This window comes from Balaenoptera physalus, assembly GCF_965194825.1.
Source record: "Balaenoptera physalus genome assembly, chromosome: 3".
NCBI lineage: Eukaryota > Metazoa > Chordata > Mammalia > Artiodactyla > Balaenopteridae > Balaenoptera > Balaenoptera physalus.
The window spans coordinates 121,778,565-121,794,340 of record NC_138890.1 but is presented as its reverse complement, the minus strand read 5'-3'; the positions used below and the strand labels follow the sequence as shown (position 1 = coordinate 121,794,340).

Sequence of the window (15,776 nt, the reverse complement as noted above, 5' to 3'; positions counted from 1 at the left end):
CTATTTATTTATTTTTGGCTGTGTTGAGTCTTCGTTTCTGTGCGAGGGCTTTCTCTAGTTGCGGCGAGCGGGGGCCACTCTTCATCGCGGTGCGCAGGCCTCTCACTATCGCAGCCTCTCTTGTTGCGGAGCACAGGCTCCAGACGCGCAGGCTCAGTAGTTGTGGCTCACGGGCCCAGTTGCTACGCGGCATGTGGGATCTTCCCAGACCAGGGCTCGAACCTGTGTCCCCTGCATTGGCAGGCAGATTCTCAACCACTGTGCCACCAGAGAAGCCCCGTGTACCACATCTTCTTTATCCATTCCTCCGTTGATGGATATTGAGGTTGCTTCCATGTCATGGCTACTGTAAATAGTGCTGCAATGAACATTGGGGTACATGTATCTTTTCGAATTATTGTTTTTTCCAGTTATGTGCCCAGGAGTGGTATTGCTGGATCATATGGTAGCTCTATTTTTAGTTTTTTTAAGGAAACTCCATACTGTTCTCCATAGTGACTGTACCAATTTATATTCCCACCAACAGTGTAGGAAGGTTCCCTTTTCTCCACACCCTCTCCAGCATTTATTGACTGTAGATTTTGTGATGATGGCCATTCTGACCTTAGCTTTACCCTTAATTAGAAAGTGATCGCTTTTTCATTTTGCTAGTTTAGGAAATATTTATGGAGAAAGCTTTTCTAAGTCAAAATATATTGATATGACTATTTTACATCTGAAGGTAGAAGCTGTTGCCATAGCTTTTACCCATTATAATATTCCTAATAGTCCACTAATTTTTAATTTAGCTTACTCTTGTTAGGGTAGGTTCATGACAGAATATCATGGGTTTTCTTCTTCAAATATTGCAATTTAATTGGATGTATTAATTTCAATATGTGTGCTTACCATTTATTTTCTTTTTTGAAGGAGAGTCTTACAAGGGACAAGGTATCTTCCCTACCTCAGGAAACACACATACAATTCCAGAACCTCAGAAAGAGCAACTTGAACCAACTTTTCAGAGTATCAGATCTAAACCTCTTGATAAAATAACAGATACACAAGAAAAGAATACATCTCAGTTACCTCAGGATGAGATAGTGGTGTCTGATAAGGAAAAAGGAACTTGTGCTGCTTCTAAGTCTGAACAAATGGATAGCATCACATCGTCTTCAAAAACCCCACTATCCAGGTATCATGAGAAAATCTTTAATAAATGTTTCTCTCTCTCCATTTTTCTCTCTCAGTGGATAAATATTACCTATATGGAATAGGTGTAACATGTATAATGACTAAGTCCAGTACTAAGGATGGTGTTTTGTAATCATACCCCTCTGTCAGAAATGTAAAGGAAAGGGGTGTCACCAAAGGAAATACAGTAAGGTCAAACACTTTCGGAGGACATTGCATATGACAAGAGCTTAACTTTAAGTGCTGAAACTTTGATTTTAGATAGAAAATCTTTAGAATTTAGTATTGCACACTTTCTTTTCCAGATTGTTCATGGTTATTATTTTAATAATTATTTATTCTACCATACAGTAGCTGCCAGTGCAGATGTAGATGGTCTGAGACATAGGGCTAACATCAGAAGTAGCTCTGGGGGTTGTTTTATTGAAGTCCCAAATACTGTGTGCGTTTTTCTCTCTTGTGGCATACCGAAGAGGTAAACCCTGGCTTTGTCCCTATAAGACTAAGTGTGGAATTTAAGCCCAAAGCCAGCCTCTCCCACATTATTTCCTCATACTCTAGAAGTGAGTCTTCTGGGTTATGGATAACTATTGGCTTGTCAGCAGCATTCAGGTCATTAACGTGGAGTTGGTGAGTTGGAGAGGGAAGACATGTACTAGCCTCCACTAAAGGAAAGTGGGGGAAAGGACATGTATAACTTGAAAAGGCATATTTAACGAACCTGTTGTTTTTGTTATATAAACTACATCTTTTCTGGTGTAGAGATGTGCTGAAAATAGAATGAGGGTAGCATCATGGGGGTTTGGGTTAAAACAGTTGAGAAGCAGTATTCTAGAACAAGGGTCAGCAAATTTTTGGGGTAAAAGATCATGTAGTATATATTTTAGGCTTTGTGGGCCATATATCTCTGTCGCAACTACTCAGCTACTCAACAGATATGTAATCACATCTTTTTACATATATGGTTACATATTACATATGTGGTGTGTGTATATATAATATACCACATATGTGATATGTAACCATATATGTAAACAGATGAGCATGCTGTGTTCCAGTAAACTTATTTATAGAATCAGGTGGTGGACTTCACTTGGCCTGTGGCTCATAGCTTGCTGACCCCTGCTCTAGAGCCCTTCTATTCAAAGTGTGGTCCTGGCACCAGCAGCAGGGACATCATTTGAGAACTCAGTAGAAATACAGGACTCAGGCCCCACTTCCCCACCAACTCAGTCAGAATCTTCATTTTGATAAGATCCCCACGTGATTTGTATGCCTTTCAAGCTTGAGAAGTACTGCTCTAGAGTAAGCTTTGACCTTTGTCACAAATATACATCATGGCAGAGTGATATCAGTACTTAGTGTATCAGTATTTAGTAGGTGTGCCACTCCTGTGGTATCACATGTGCCATTTTAGCATTCATGGAAAGAAGTTGGCATTAAGAATGTGTCTTCCTGGGACTTCCCTGGTGGCCCAGTGGTTAAGACTGTGTGCTTCCAATGCAGGGAGCATGGGTCCGATCCCTGGTCGGGGAACTAAGATCCCACATGCTGGGCGGCATGGCCAAAAAAAAAAAGAATGTGTTTTCCTGGATATTCTTGAATATCTTTACATTTGCATTTCTAGACCTGGCAGAAGACCCCTGGGATTTTTGTCTTTAATATGTTCAAAGAATAGTTTGGAGTCTGATGAACCTACTCAGGTTCATAGCAAGAAACGCCTGAAACCTCTTATACCTGTATCAAGACAGAATCTGAAAAGATCTAATCCGCTCAATACAAGCCAGGAAAAAACTCAAGAGTCCTCTGATCTTCCATCTCCAAGTGTTGTTGTTAATACTCAACCTAAAAATATTGATAGTTCAGCAACTCAGGTATGTGATAACTACTCTTTGTTTGTTTATTTGTATAGAATGGGTTGGATATCAGACTCACCTAGGAAAAACATGGCAATTGTTATTTTCATCTGAATATCAGAAATAATTGCAGAGCAACTCCACTCCATCTCCTCCTTATCCTACCCCACTGTACTGGAAGAAGATAGTTTGTTGAATTAGAAAGTTACAGCTAGTTTAATATAGAGCCATTGAACTAACCATAAATGGACACTTAATTGCCATTCCTTTACTGCAAAGACCCTTCTGACCTGTGGAAGCAAAACAAAGCAGTGCTTGCATTTTATTTCCTTTGGGGCAAATGTCATGACACCTACAAAAATTCAAGGAACAGTAAAATTAGAATTCGTTTGCATGTTTCATTTCTGTGCACTCTGAAGCTGTGATAGCAAGTACTGGGGCAGAAAATTTTGTGAACTTGTATCAAAGACTTTGGAAGAATATTGGGGTGACTTCAGATCTCAACAAAGAAAAGGCTGGTGACCATCTATTGGATAGCATGAGCCTCAAAGGAAGGAGTCCTTTTGTAAAGAACATTTTTAACGTTTTAAAAATATTTTAAATTATTTCTTACAACTATATTCTGAGACCAGGATTGTATGAGTCTTTATTATTATTGCCAAATTACTTTGGAGAATAGTTGTAATTACCAGCAGTGTAACAGTGCCAGTTTAATCACATTCTTGCCAGCCAGAGATATTACTCTTCAAAATACATTTGTTTTTCTTATTTAATATAATGGTGGGGGGGTGGTGGAAATGTCATTTCATTTTTAAAATTTGCATTTCTTCAGTTATTAGTAAGTTGTGTTCTTTCCCATATATTTACTAGATTTTCTGATTTTTTTTTTTTTCTTTTTTGTTCCTATCTTCTGCTGATTTATAGGTTTTGGGATCTTACTGGTTTTCTTACCAATTTGTATGAGATCCTTATGTATGTAAATAAGCCACGTACCTTTTAGCTCTTTACTGCAAGTATTTTTTCCAAGTTTATTTACTTTTTTTAAATTTGGAGGAATTTTTGTTATACATAACTTTTCAATGTTTAGTCAAATCCATTACTTGTTTCTTTGCAATTTGTTAAATTGCTTTTATAATGAAAAGTTTTTCTCCAGAGGTATAAAATTTTAAAACTTTAACTCTGTTCATGGTTATTGACTTTGGTATGTAGTGTGAGGGAAGAATTTAAACTAAATGTTATTCTCAAATTGCTACTTCATTTTTTTGAGTAAGCAGTATATTCCACATGTCTTAAAATTCATAACCTACAAAAGAGAGTTTATAGTAAAAAGTTTCCCACATCTGTCCTTTAGCTTCCTAGTTCCTCCTTTCCACAGGTATTTGGTATTATCAGATTTTGGTTTACTTTTCCAGAGACATTTTAATATACACAAATATAAACATTTTTCTTCCTTTTTACATAAATAATAGCATATCGGTCTCTGCTTTGCTTTTTTCACCTAATAGTATGTCTTGGAGACCTTGCAAAACAGTAGATAAAGGGCTTCCTCCTCTCTCTTGCTCTCTTTAAAAAATTTAAATTATTAACTTCTTATTTTGAGATAACTGTAGATTCACATGCAGTTGTAAACAACTATACAGAGAGATCCCATCTACCCTTCACCCAGTTTTTCCCAGTGGTAACATCTTACAAAACTCTCCTATAATATCATAACCACTATATTGCACTGCTACAGTCAACATACAGAACAGTTCCATCACCACAGAGATCCTTTGTGTTGCCCTTTTATAGACACACCTACTTCCTTCCCGCTCCCCAGTCTCTCTTTATCTTCTGGCAAGCTGGTTGCCATTAAATTCATCATTGCAAGAGTGTTATATGAATGGAATCATATATTTGGGATTGGCGTCTTTTCACTCAATGGTAGTTCCCTAGAGAGTCATCCAGATGATTTTATGTATCAAATAGTTTGTTTCTTTTTATTGCTGAATAGTATTCCATAGTATGGATGTACCAGTTTTGTTTATTCATTTACCCACCAAAGGACATCTAGCACTTGCTTTTATGAATAAAGCTGTGAACTTTTGTACACAGCTTTTTGCGTGGACATAAATTTTCCTATTTTCAGGACTAAGTGCCCTCATTATTTTTAATGACTACATAATATTCCATTGTTTGGATGTACCATAGAGTGATACTGGCCTCACACTGGTAGGCATTTAGGTTATTCCTACTTACTTGCTATTTCAAACAATGTGGTAACAGCTAACTTATAAATGGACGGTTTTTCACATTTATAGGTTAAATTCCTGGAAATAGAATTGCTGGTCTAAAGGAATGATTATTCTTTTGCCAGACATTGCCTGATTGTCCTGCATAGGGATTATATAAGTTTCTGTTCTTATCAGCAGTGTATGAGAGGGCCTTTTTCCTTACATTAGCGTATTATCAATGTTGTTCATTTTTGACATTCTTCATAGACTTAATGAACACATATGTCTGTGATACAGGTTGTAAATTTTTTTCCCTCTATGGCATTTATCTTTTGATTTTGTGTATGGTGGTTTGTGCCATGCAGACATTTTTTATTTTTACGTATGTGAATTTATCGATCTTTTCTGGCTTCTGGCTTTCATGTCATTGCTTCACACTCTCTCTCCCCAACTCTAGGATTATAAAAACATTTTCCCATGGTATTTTATAGTAGATTTTTAAAAAATGTTTTTACATTTAAGTTTATTGATTCATCTAGAATTTATTATATATTGGTGAAGTATAGGTTTGACTTTTCCTTTTTGTGAGATAGTTATACAGTTGTCCAACATTATTTATTGGATCATCCAACTTTTCTCAAATTTTTTTGGAGATATCACTTTTATCAGATACTAAATTTCCATCCATATGTGTTAGGGATATTTCTAGTCTTCTATTTCATTGATATGTATGTCTGTTCCTTTGCCAATACCATGCTGTCTTCATTTTTTCTAGATTTGTAAGTATGCTAATTTTTGATAGGATTGCTTTAATTTCTTATATTTCCTTATGTACTGTTCTGTTTCATGGGTCCTTCTATTCTGGTCATTAAAATGTTTTCATTTTCGATTTAATAATGTTATGTTTTTCAATATTATTTTTTTTCACAGAAATTAGGGTGAAGTAATCATGTGTAAACTACAGTTAACCTAATCATGTTTAGTGTTGTATATTTGTTGATTTTAATTTTATTATTATAACGAATGCTACAAAGGTTATCTCTTACTATGTTTAGGATTATTTCCTTAATATAACAGCATAGAAATGAAATTATTGGGTCAGTGAGTATAAACATATTTAAAACTCTTAATATTTATTGCTATATTGCTTTTCAAACAGATATCGATTTAGAATACCAGTATCAATATATAAATGTTATACTGCATACTTATTTTTATTATCTTTTTAGGTTTCTTGTAATCATCCCTTACCGAAAGGAGAATGTAAAGATGTCCAAAACCGGCAACCGGAAGAGGAACCAATGACAGTCTCTGAATATTTCTTTAGTGATATCTTTATTGAAGTGGATGAAACAGAATAAAAGTCTTCTTTTTTATTCTTTTCTTTTTTCTAAGGCTAGGATTTCCACAGTCAGTTATATCAACAAAGCAGTATCTAGCAAAAAGCCTCACTGGCAATTTTTCTTTAGGTTGATTTTGAATATTTAATAGGCTTGATTTGAAGCTTTTATAATCAGTGAAAAACATTGCTGAGGTTCCTTTCGTTCTGATTGATTCAGCATTTTGGAAATACCAAGCAATTAAGACTGCTTTCTCAGACAGAAATAACAGCTCTTGTTTACATTTTGACTCTTCCTGTGTTGAACACACATGGACATCTTGGAATGTTGTGGATAAATGTCTCTGTATAAATCACAGTGCCGACGTATTTGGAGATGGATTGTAGTTAACATTTAGCAAACCTTTTGTGAAGGTTTTTTTCTGTTTGTTTAGGGTTTTTTTGTTTTTTTGGATGGTGAAGGCCTTTTCAGTTGCCTCTAAGTGTGTGAAAGGAAATTGTGAAACTCCACTTTAGTATGGTAAATGTTAAAAACTTTTCTATTATCAGCTATTTGACTGAAAAATGTGTATTTTTCTAATTCGTGTTGATGTAACATTAGTCCTAATTGAAGAACTAGTATTTAAACTTACTATTTATAAAGATAAAACATCAAAAAGCTTATTTATTTTTAAATTTTTTATTTAAAAGAATATTCAGTTTTAATTATTTTTACCCCTGAGATTATGGGTAAAGAAATCATTAACAAATTTATGTTTGTCTCCTTTCCCTCTTTAATTTTAAAGGTATTTAAAGTGATAAAACTAAATTGTTTGGCTAGTATATACATTTTGAATACATTTTTTTCTCATAGTTTAGTATATTGACTTTGTACTGTGAATTTTTTTGTTTTTCTTATTTCTTGGATAATCTCAGGATTTGTATGGGGAAAAAAACCCTTAACTTTATTTATGAGGCAAATTTCCATACAAAACTCTGTCTCCAGTACACACACATATGCTCACATACACACATTCCTTCTTTAAAAAACGATTTCTTGGTAGTTTTTTTTCCCCCATTAAATTCTCCATAAGGAACTAAGTACTTAGACCTTTATGCACAGAACATAATTGTGATGTTAAAAACAGAAAATAAGATAAGACTTTATTAAGTCAGTGATTATCTTCAATATGAATTTAAGGGTTGGTTTTAATTTGAGATTTTGTGATTTACATAGGTAATTCTGTTACCCACCCAAGCAAATCTTTGGTGGTTCAAATTAAACTTGTGAAAGAACAGATTTATTCTTTTATTTGAAAAGCCTTCTGGGTTGATAATACATTAGATCAGGAGTCAGAAACATTTTCTGGAAAATATTTTCGAGTTTGTGGGCCAGATGCCCTCTGTGGTAACTACTCAACTCTGCCATTTCAGTATGAAAACAGCTACAGGCAATACTTAAATGATGGACATGGATGGGTTGGGTTTTTAGTTTGACCCATACATTAGACAGTAGTTTTCTTACCTTAAGGTGCTGATGTCATTACCTATGAGATATTTGCCACTGGAGTTATGAGATGTGCCTGACAACTTAAACCCTTGATTGCATTATGAAATCAGTATTTCAGTTGGGAAGATATTTTAATGTCTAATTATGTTTGTAATTTGAAAAAAATGGTGGCTAGTTTTCAAGTTCATTAGTAAAGTTGGATTTGGCTTGGCAAGTATAACAGTAATCCTGATTTATGAAAACAGTTGATATTAGAGCATTTCTTATTCATTGCTTTATAGTGAAATTTGCAGTTTAAACTTTTTTGTCATAAAGGAGGATCTATAAGGAAATTCTCTATAGATATGCAGTTATTTATTTCATGGGATTAATATGTCATAGAAATCATGGTAGCAAATCACATTGCTATTTTAATGCCCTGTTTTTATAAATTTTAAAAATCTCATATTCTGAAAAGGCTTTTTTCATTTAGTTCATGTTAGTTTGGGTGTTAGGTTGTCATAGCTAAACTATTATTTTATCCCTTGTTCAATGTACATTTTAACTTTGTTAACATCTGTCTCTTGTTCATCTACAATGAGTTAATTTTATGGAAGATGTAACTTCTTACTGTATAAAGGATAATTTTATCTTTGGGCATTCATTGTGTTAGAGAATCAAGTCAGACAACTAAATTATCCTACTATTATATCCTTAAAACTACTCTTGGAAAAAGAAACTTAGTGTATTTACCTTACAAGGTGGAAAGACTTGTTCACACCTGTGTTTAATGTGACTCATGTAAAGATGATGTTGTGAAGAATTTGTATTTTATAAATCTTAAAAGAGATATGTTTAAAGGTCTTTATTTTTTTCTTGACTTTTCCTCCTGAACACTTACGTCTTAGCAAGTGATCAACATGATGGCTTCAAAGCCTAATTGTTGGTAAATGATTGAGGCACAGATAAAAATATGAATATCCACTGTTTACCACCATGTTTTCTGAAATAGAAGTGACCATGTATACTATCTTGCTTGAAGAAGTCTTTGACAAAAAGCAATATCTGTCATTGTAAATTTTCTTGTTCTAAAGAAAGCAGTTATATTCTATAGATGTAAATTATGTAAATAAAAGTTATTTTATATTATTTCTGTTGTGTCCTCTTTTTTTCAAATGACTTAATAAAGATATTAATGTGTTAGTGAGCAAAAAATAGTTTTGTAAGTACAGGTTACCCTTCCTTCCTTCCCTCCTTCCATGAGAGTATAGTATATTTGGGAGAATTAATTTTTTCTTATGTTCATGCTCTGAAGGATATTATTTTGATTTTGTAAAGAATAAAAATAGACTTTCCCCCACATTTGGGACATATGAAGAGTTGCTTACTTTTTTGTTTATTTGCTCCTTTTGCAATGAATTTTTGGATAAAAGAACTCAATCTCTTTTACTCTTTTTTTACTTCCCACTTTTTTTTCTCTGTAGAGAAAGACAAATGGGAAAGTTTAGTTATGGATATACTGTAAACCTGGACTTTTTACATGGTCAGTTGACCTTTTATTATGGTATATAAGGATTTTACTTTCTTACAATTCTCACTCTTTTCCTGCTTTCTCCCAATGTTAATCACAATTTGGGGTTAATCCATATTCAGTATTTGTACTGTTTTAATTGTCATTTTTCACTGCTGTACCACCTAATGAACTAAGATGACATTTCCTTTCTGGTACAACTTTTTGTTTTTCTTGGAGTTAAGAATTGTTTCACTTTTTCATTTGCTTTGGGTTTGTTTTTGAACCTGTGGCTTAACTTTCAACACCCTCTGGCAAGTCTGTTTATACTTAGTTATAAATGCTCTGTTTATACTTTTCACATGGTCAAGCTGTCAGATGAACTGTTTCCTTCTCTCTTTTTTTTCCTGGAAAACTTTATGGAGCTCTTCCTTCCTGCTTTAATCTGGACTGAGGCTTCACAGGTCTCCATGTGCAGTGCAGCTGCCATACTGGGACTTCTCTGTGAATTCCCTACCCATCTTTTCTGGTTTGGATTCCCTATTCTGGAGCCAACGTCATTGTCTTTCTTGAGGAAAAGCACATCTTCCACTGTTTACTGCAAAAGGGTGCATGGATGATAACATAACTTGAGACTTTACATGTCTGAGAGTTCTTTATTCTACTCTCTCACTTAGTTGGGCTCTGAATAGAATTCTTGAATAATTTGAAAATAATTTCCACTTCATTTCAAAGTCATGCTCTGGTTATATTTTGGTTTTCAGTGTTTAAAAATCTTTTGCCATTCTGATTCTCTATCCTTCGAATGTGGCCTTCTATTTACATATTCTTTGACCCTGGTATTCTGCTCAGTAATGTGCACCCACCCTTTCCTGCCCCTACATTCATGCTCCTGGGCATGTCATGGGCCTTTTAAAATATGGAAACTCATTTCCTTCCCTTCGGGGAAATGTTCTTGCATTATTCCTTTGATAATTTCTCTCTTTCATTTTCACTGTTCTGATATCTGGAATTCCTATTAATCAGATTTTTTAATCTCCTTTACTTGTTCCCTAAGTTATCTTTTCTCTGCTATTTTCCATTTCTCCATCCCCTTCTCTCTCTCCTTATTTTTTTGTTCCCCCCTTTTTTTGCAGGGGGAGATTTTCTCAATTTTTACTTCTACAACTGGAGAAAAATCAAGTGTCAATTCCTTTTTAGAAGTAACTTTGTTAGTCACAAAAGCCGTAGAGAGAAGGCTAAGAATCTTGATACTTCTGATTAACAAATGTGCAGAATCAAAGTCACAGAATGTGAATCATCCTTTGACTTAGTTCATAATTTTGAATCAGCACAGTTTTCTGCAATGAACGTTTTTAAGGCATAATTTACATTTAAAAAAGTACACAGATCTTAAGCTTTTAGTTTGATTACTGACAATGTATACACCTGTGTACCACCCCACAAGACAAATAGACAACATTTCCATCATCCCAGAAAGTTCCTTTAAGCCCTTTCCCCACTGCCACCCACAGGTTAGTTTTGCCTGATCTTGAGCTTTATATATATATGCAGTATATGAACTTTATATTATGTATACTTTTGTATCTGTTTACTTTTGCTCAACACATTTTTGGGATTCATCCATTTTTGTAGAGTGTTAGTAGTTCCTTGTTGCTAAGTTGTATTCCATTTTATCCGTATACCACATATGAATATACCATAATTGCTATCTATTTTCCTACTGATTGTTTCCGAATTTTGGCTCTTTTGAATAAAGATACTATAAATATTGTTGTACAAATCTTTTTGAAGACATGTTTTTATTTCTCTTGTGTAAATGCCTAGGAGAGGCACATCTTAGATTTATTTTTTAAGTACTTGATGTTCTCTGATGCCTTTATAAATGGTGGTTTTTAAATGCTTATTTTCATTTGTATGTTTATTGCTGTAACATAGAAAAACAGTTGATTTTTGTATTGCAGTTAAGATTTTAACAAATGGGGAATTCCCTGGCAGTCCAGTGGTTAGGACTCCACACGCTTTCACTGCTGAGGTGGTGCGGCATGGCCAAAAAAAAAAAAAAAAGATTTTAACAAATGTACTTTCTTTTTTTTTTAAATTAATTTATTTTTGGCTGCGTTGGGTCTTCGTTGCTGCACGCAGCTTTCTGTAGGCTACTCTTTGTTGCGGTGTGCGTGCTTCTCATTGTGGCAGCTTCTCTTATTGTGGAGCACGGGCTCTAGGCGCTCGGGCTTCAGTAGTTGTGGCCTGCGGGCTTAGTTGCTCCGCGGCATGTACCATCTTCCCGGACCAGGGCTCGAACCTGCGTTCCCCGCATTGGCAGGCGGATTCTTAACCACTGTGCCACCAGGGAAGTCCGCAAATGTACTTTCTCTAACATCCTCTCACAGTCTAGCACTTGGAGCTATTAAGGCAAGACTTTTTTTTTTTTAAGTATTATAGGAATGCTCTTTGTTCTTAGCACACAGACTTAGAAACTGAATTATAATGATAAGATAAACAGGATAAATATAAACAAGTAAAATTTTAAGTAACTATAACATTAAATAAGTATAAAATGTAATGCCAATGGGAAATATTTGCTAACCTCTCATTTATTTAATAAATGTAAAGGCTAGTAGAGTATCTTATCTCCTTAGAACATCTGTTTTCTCATCCTTTTAATAATTTCTCCCTAGGAAATTCCCTGGCAGTCCAGTGGTTAGGACTCCCTGCTTCCACTGCAAGGGGCACTGGTTCAATCCTTGGTTGGGAAACTAAGATTCTGCATGCCGGGTGGCACAGCCAAAAAAAGAAAAAGAACTTTCTCATTAAATGGCTAATTAAACTCTGTAACCTCTAGCTTTTGTTACATTTTCTAGACAAGGAACTCTTTTTTATTTATTTATTTATTTGGCTGTGTTGGGTCTTAGTTGCGGCACACGTGATTTTTGTTGTGGCACATGGGGTTCTTCGTTGCAGCACATGGTCTTCTCTCTAGTTGTGGCATGCGGGCTCTAGAGCGCACAGTCTCCGTAGTTGTGGCGCACAAGCTCCTTAGTTGCGGCACACGGGCTTAGTTGCCCCGTGGCATGTGGGATCTTAGTTCCCCAACCAGGGATCGAACCTGTGTCCCCTGCATTGGATGGCTCTTTCTTAACCACTGGACCACCAGGGAAGTCCCCTAGCCAAGGAATTCTTGATTTTATATTTTTTTTCAAAACCTTTTTAAAATTTTTTCATAATCCTGGTCTTTGATGGATGCAATATATTTTCATTTCTCCAAGGATGTTATATTTTCTTATGTTCCTTGCACTGATGGTTTCTTTGGAGTTTTTTTTGTTTTTGTTTTCTTGGTGGTAGTGGGTGTCTTTTTCTTTTCCTTTTCCTTTTTAAAATTTCATTGTGTTTTTTCATATTGAAAGCTTTCTTCAGAGTCCAGAGTGTTAACCATTATGGAACTGCAACAGAAAGCTTTCTTCAAATGCCCATTGATCCTTGGCTATCCATGCATATGTTAGAGAAAGTGTCTAAAAAAGCTGATTAGGAGCTTTTACAAGCTATTGGAGGGTAGGTAGGATATGTCTATTTGTAGGTTACACTGTAGGTCAATTTTCTTTTTTTTTTTTTAAATGTTTCTTTTTTTTTTTTTAATTGGCTGCACTGGGTCTTAGTTGCAGCATGCGGGATCTATTTCCCTGACCTGGGATTTAACCTGGGCCCCCTGCATTGGGAGCAGGGAGTCTTAACCACTGGACCCCCAGGGAAATCCCTGTAGATCAATCTTCCAGGGAGCTTTTTCACTGGAGAACCTCAAATGTCACTTTGTAGATCTTTTCTGTAAAATGGTAAGGTTTCTCTAGACTCCCTTCTATATAAACCTGGTAGCCAGCATTTTGGAACTGGGTGGGAAAAGAGACTTGGGGGGAGGGGGCTCTCTTGATTTGGCCTCCAGACTGTCACTTAACCTCTCTGGTCTCAATTTGGCACTTCACTAGTGCCTAGTGTCCCTAAATTTGGAACATTTCAGATTCAGTTTCTCCAGGGAATATATATCTCCTGGACAGACTGGGGGGTGGAAACCTGGGGTTTTAACTACTTCTTATGCAAATTTTCAAGTAGTTCCACCATTTCTTGGTCTCTACCACCTTTCTCCACTTCCATGCACATATTTCTCTGTACCTGGTACCACCAATTCCTGGTACCACCAATTCTGAGAGGCAAATTGACTTGTTACTTGTTTGTATTTTCCACTGCAAGCACTTAGATTTCAACTTCCTTTATTTTGCTAAATTTATTATTCCAATTTTTGCCTATAGTCTTCATATATCCCCTAGTTTAATTGAAGGCGGGATATGAATTATTTTTTGTATTCCTTTGTTGCTCTGGGATCATTTCTGAGAGAAGGAGGTAAAAAATATCTTTATTTTCATGATAAAAGTTGAATTATTGTATTCCCTTAAAAATGAAAATTAATAAAGAAAAATGTAAAAAGTAAATCTGAATACTATGAACAACTGAACACCAACAAATTGGATTATCTAGATGAAATGGACAAATTCTTAGAAACAAAACCTACCAAGACTACATCACGAAGAAATAGATAACCTGAATAGACCTATAGCTAGTAAGAAGACTAAACAGTAACCAAAAAATCTCCCCACAAAGAAAAGCACTGAATATGATGGCTTCACTGGTGAATTCTACCAAACATTTGAAGAAGAACAAATACCAATCTTTCTCAAACTTTTCCAAAAACTTGGAGAGGAGGGAACACTCCCTAACTCATTCTATAAGGCCAGTGTTATCCTGACATGAAAGGACAAAGACACTACCAAACAAAACAAAACTATAGACCAATATCCCTTATGAACATTGATGCAAATATCCTTAATAAAATACTGGCAACTGAATTCAGCAGCACACTAAAAGGATTATACATCATGACCAAGTGAGGTTTATTCCTGAAATGCAAGGATGGTACAACATAGAAAAAATTGATCAATGTAGTTCACAACATTAACAGAATGAAGGAACAAACTTCACATGATCATCTCAATTGATGCAGAAAAAGTAGATGACAAAATTCAACACTTTTTCATGATAAAAATATTCAACAAACTAGGAATAGAAGGAAACCTCCTTAACATCATAAAAGCCACATGTGAGGGACTTCCCTGGTGGCACAGTGGTTAAGAATCCACCTGCCAACACAGGGGACATGGGTTCAAGCCCTGGTCCGGGAAGATCCCACAGGCCATGGAGCAACTAAGCCTGTACGCCACAACTACTGAGCCTGTGCTCTAGAGCCCACAAGCCACAACTACTGAAACCAGCTCTCCACAACTACTGAAGCCCACGCACCTAGAGCCCGTGCTCCGTAACAAGAGAAGCCACCACAATGAGAAGCCTGTGCACCGCAACGAAGAGTAGCCCCCGCTCACTACAACTAGAGAAAGCCCGTGCGCAGCAATGAAGACCCAATGCAGCCAAAAAAAAAAAAAAAAAAAAAAGCCACATGTGAAAAACTCACAGCAAACATTACACTCAATGGTGAAAAGCTGAAAAGTTTTCCTCTAAGACCAGGAACAAGGCAAGGATGTTCACTTTCACCACTTCAATTCAACATAGTACTATAAGTTTTAGCTGGAGCAATTAGGTAAGAATGAGAAATAAAAGACATTTAAATTGGAAAGGAAAAAGTAAAATTATCTCTATTCACAGATGACTTATTACAAAGCCCTAAAGATTACACAACACACACACACACACACAACCTGTTAGAATTAATAAATGAATTCAGCAAAGTGGCAGTATACTAACTTAGCACATAAAAATCAGTTGCATTTCTATACACTAATAATGAACAAACTGAAAAGGAAATTACGAAAACAATTCCATTTACAATAGCATCAAAAAGAATAAAATAGGAATTAACCAAGGAGGTGAAGACTTGCACAATGAAAACGAAAAAACACATGTCTTTATGAAGACATAAATAAATGGAAACACATCCCATGTTCATGGATTGGAAGACTTAATATTGTTGTCAATGCTACCCAACATTATCAACAGATTCAATGCAGTCCCTATCAAAATCCTGGCATTTTTTGCAGAAATAGAAAAACCCACCCTAAAATTAATATGGAATCTCAAGGGATCCTGGATAGACAAAAAATCTTGAAAAAGAACAAAGCTGGAAGACTCACACTTAATGATTTCAAAACTTACTACA

General features: G+C 35.5%; 1 protein-coding gene across 7 annotated transcripts in view; it reads left to right on the top strand.

The window, feature by feature from the left end:
* BDP1 (BDP1 general transcription factor IIIB subunit) overlaps window positions 1-9,198 on the top strand; it is an 87,436-nt gene extending 78,238 nt beyond the window's left edge. For all 7 annotated transcript variants that reach the window (XM_082457049.1, XM_082457044.1, XM_082457046.1 and 4 more), the window contains 3 exons: window positions 910-1,174; window positions 2,801-3,047; window positions 6,472-9,198. In XM_082457049.1, coding sequence (XP_082313175.1) covers window positions 910-1,174; window positions 2,801-3,047; window positions 6,472-6,603 — 644 coding nt within the window. In that variant the 3' untranslated portion in view covers window positions 6,604-9,198. The remainder of the gene's footprint in view (window positions 1-909; window positions 1,175-2,800; window positions 3,048-6,471) is intronic.
* The last annotated feature ends 6,578 nt before the right edge of the window (window positions 9,199-15,776 follow it).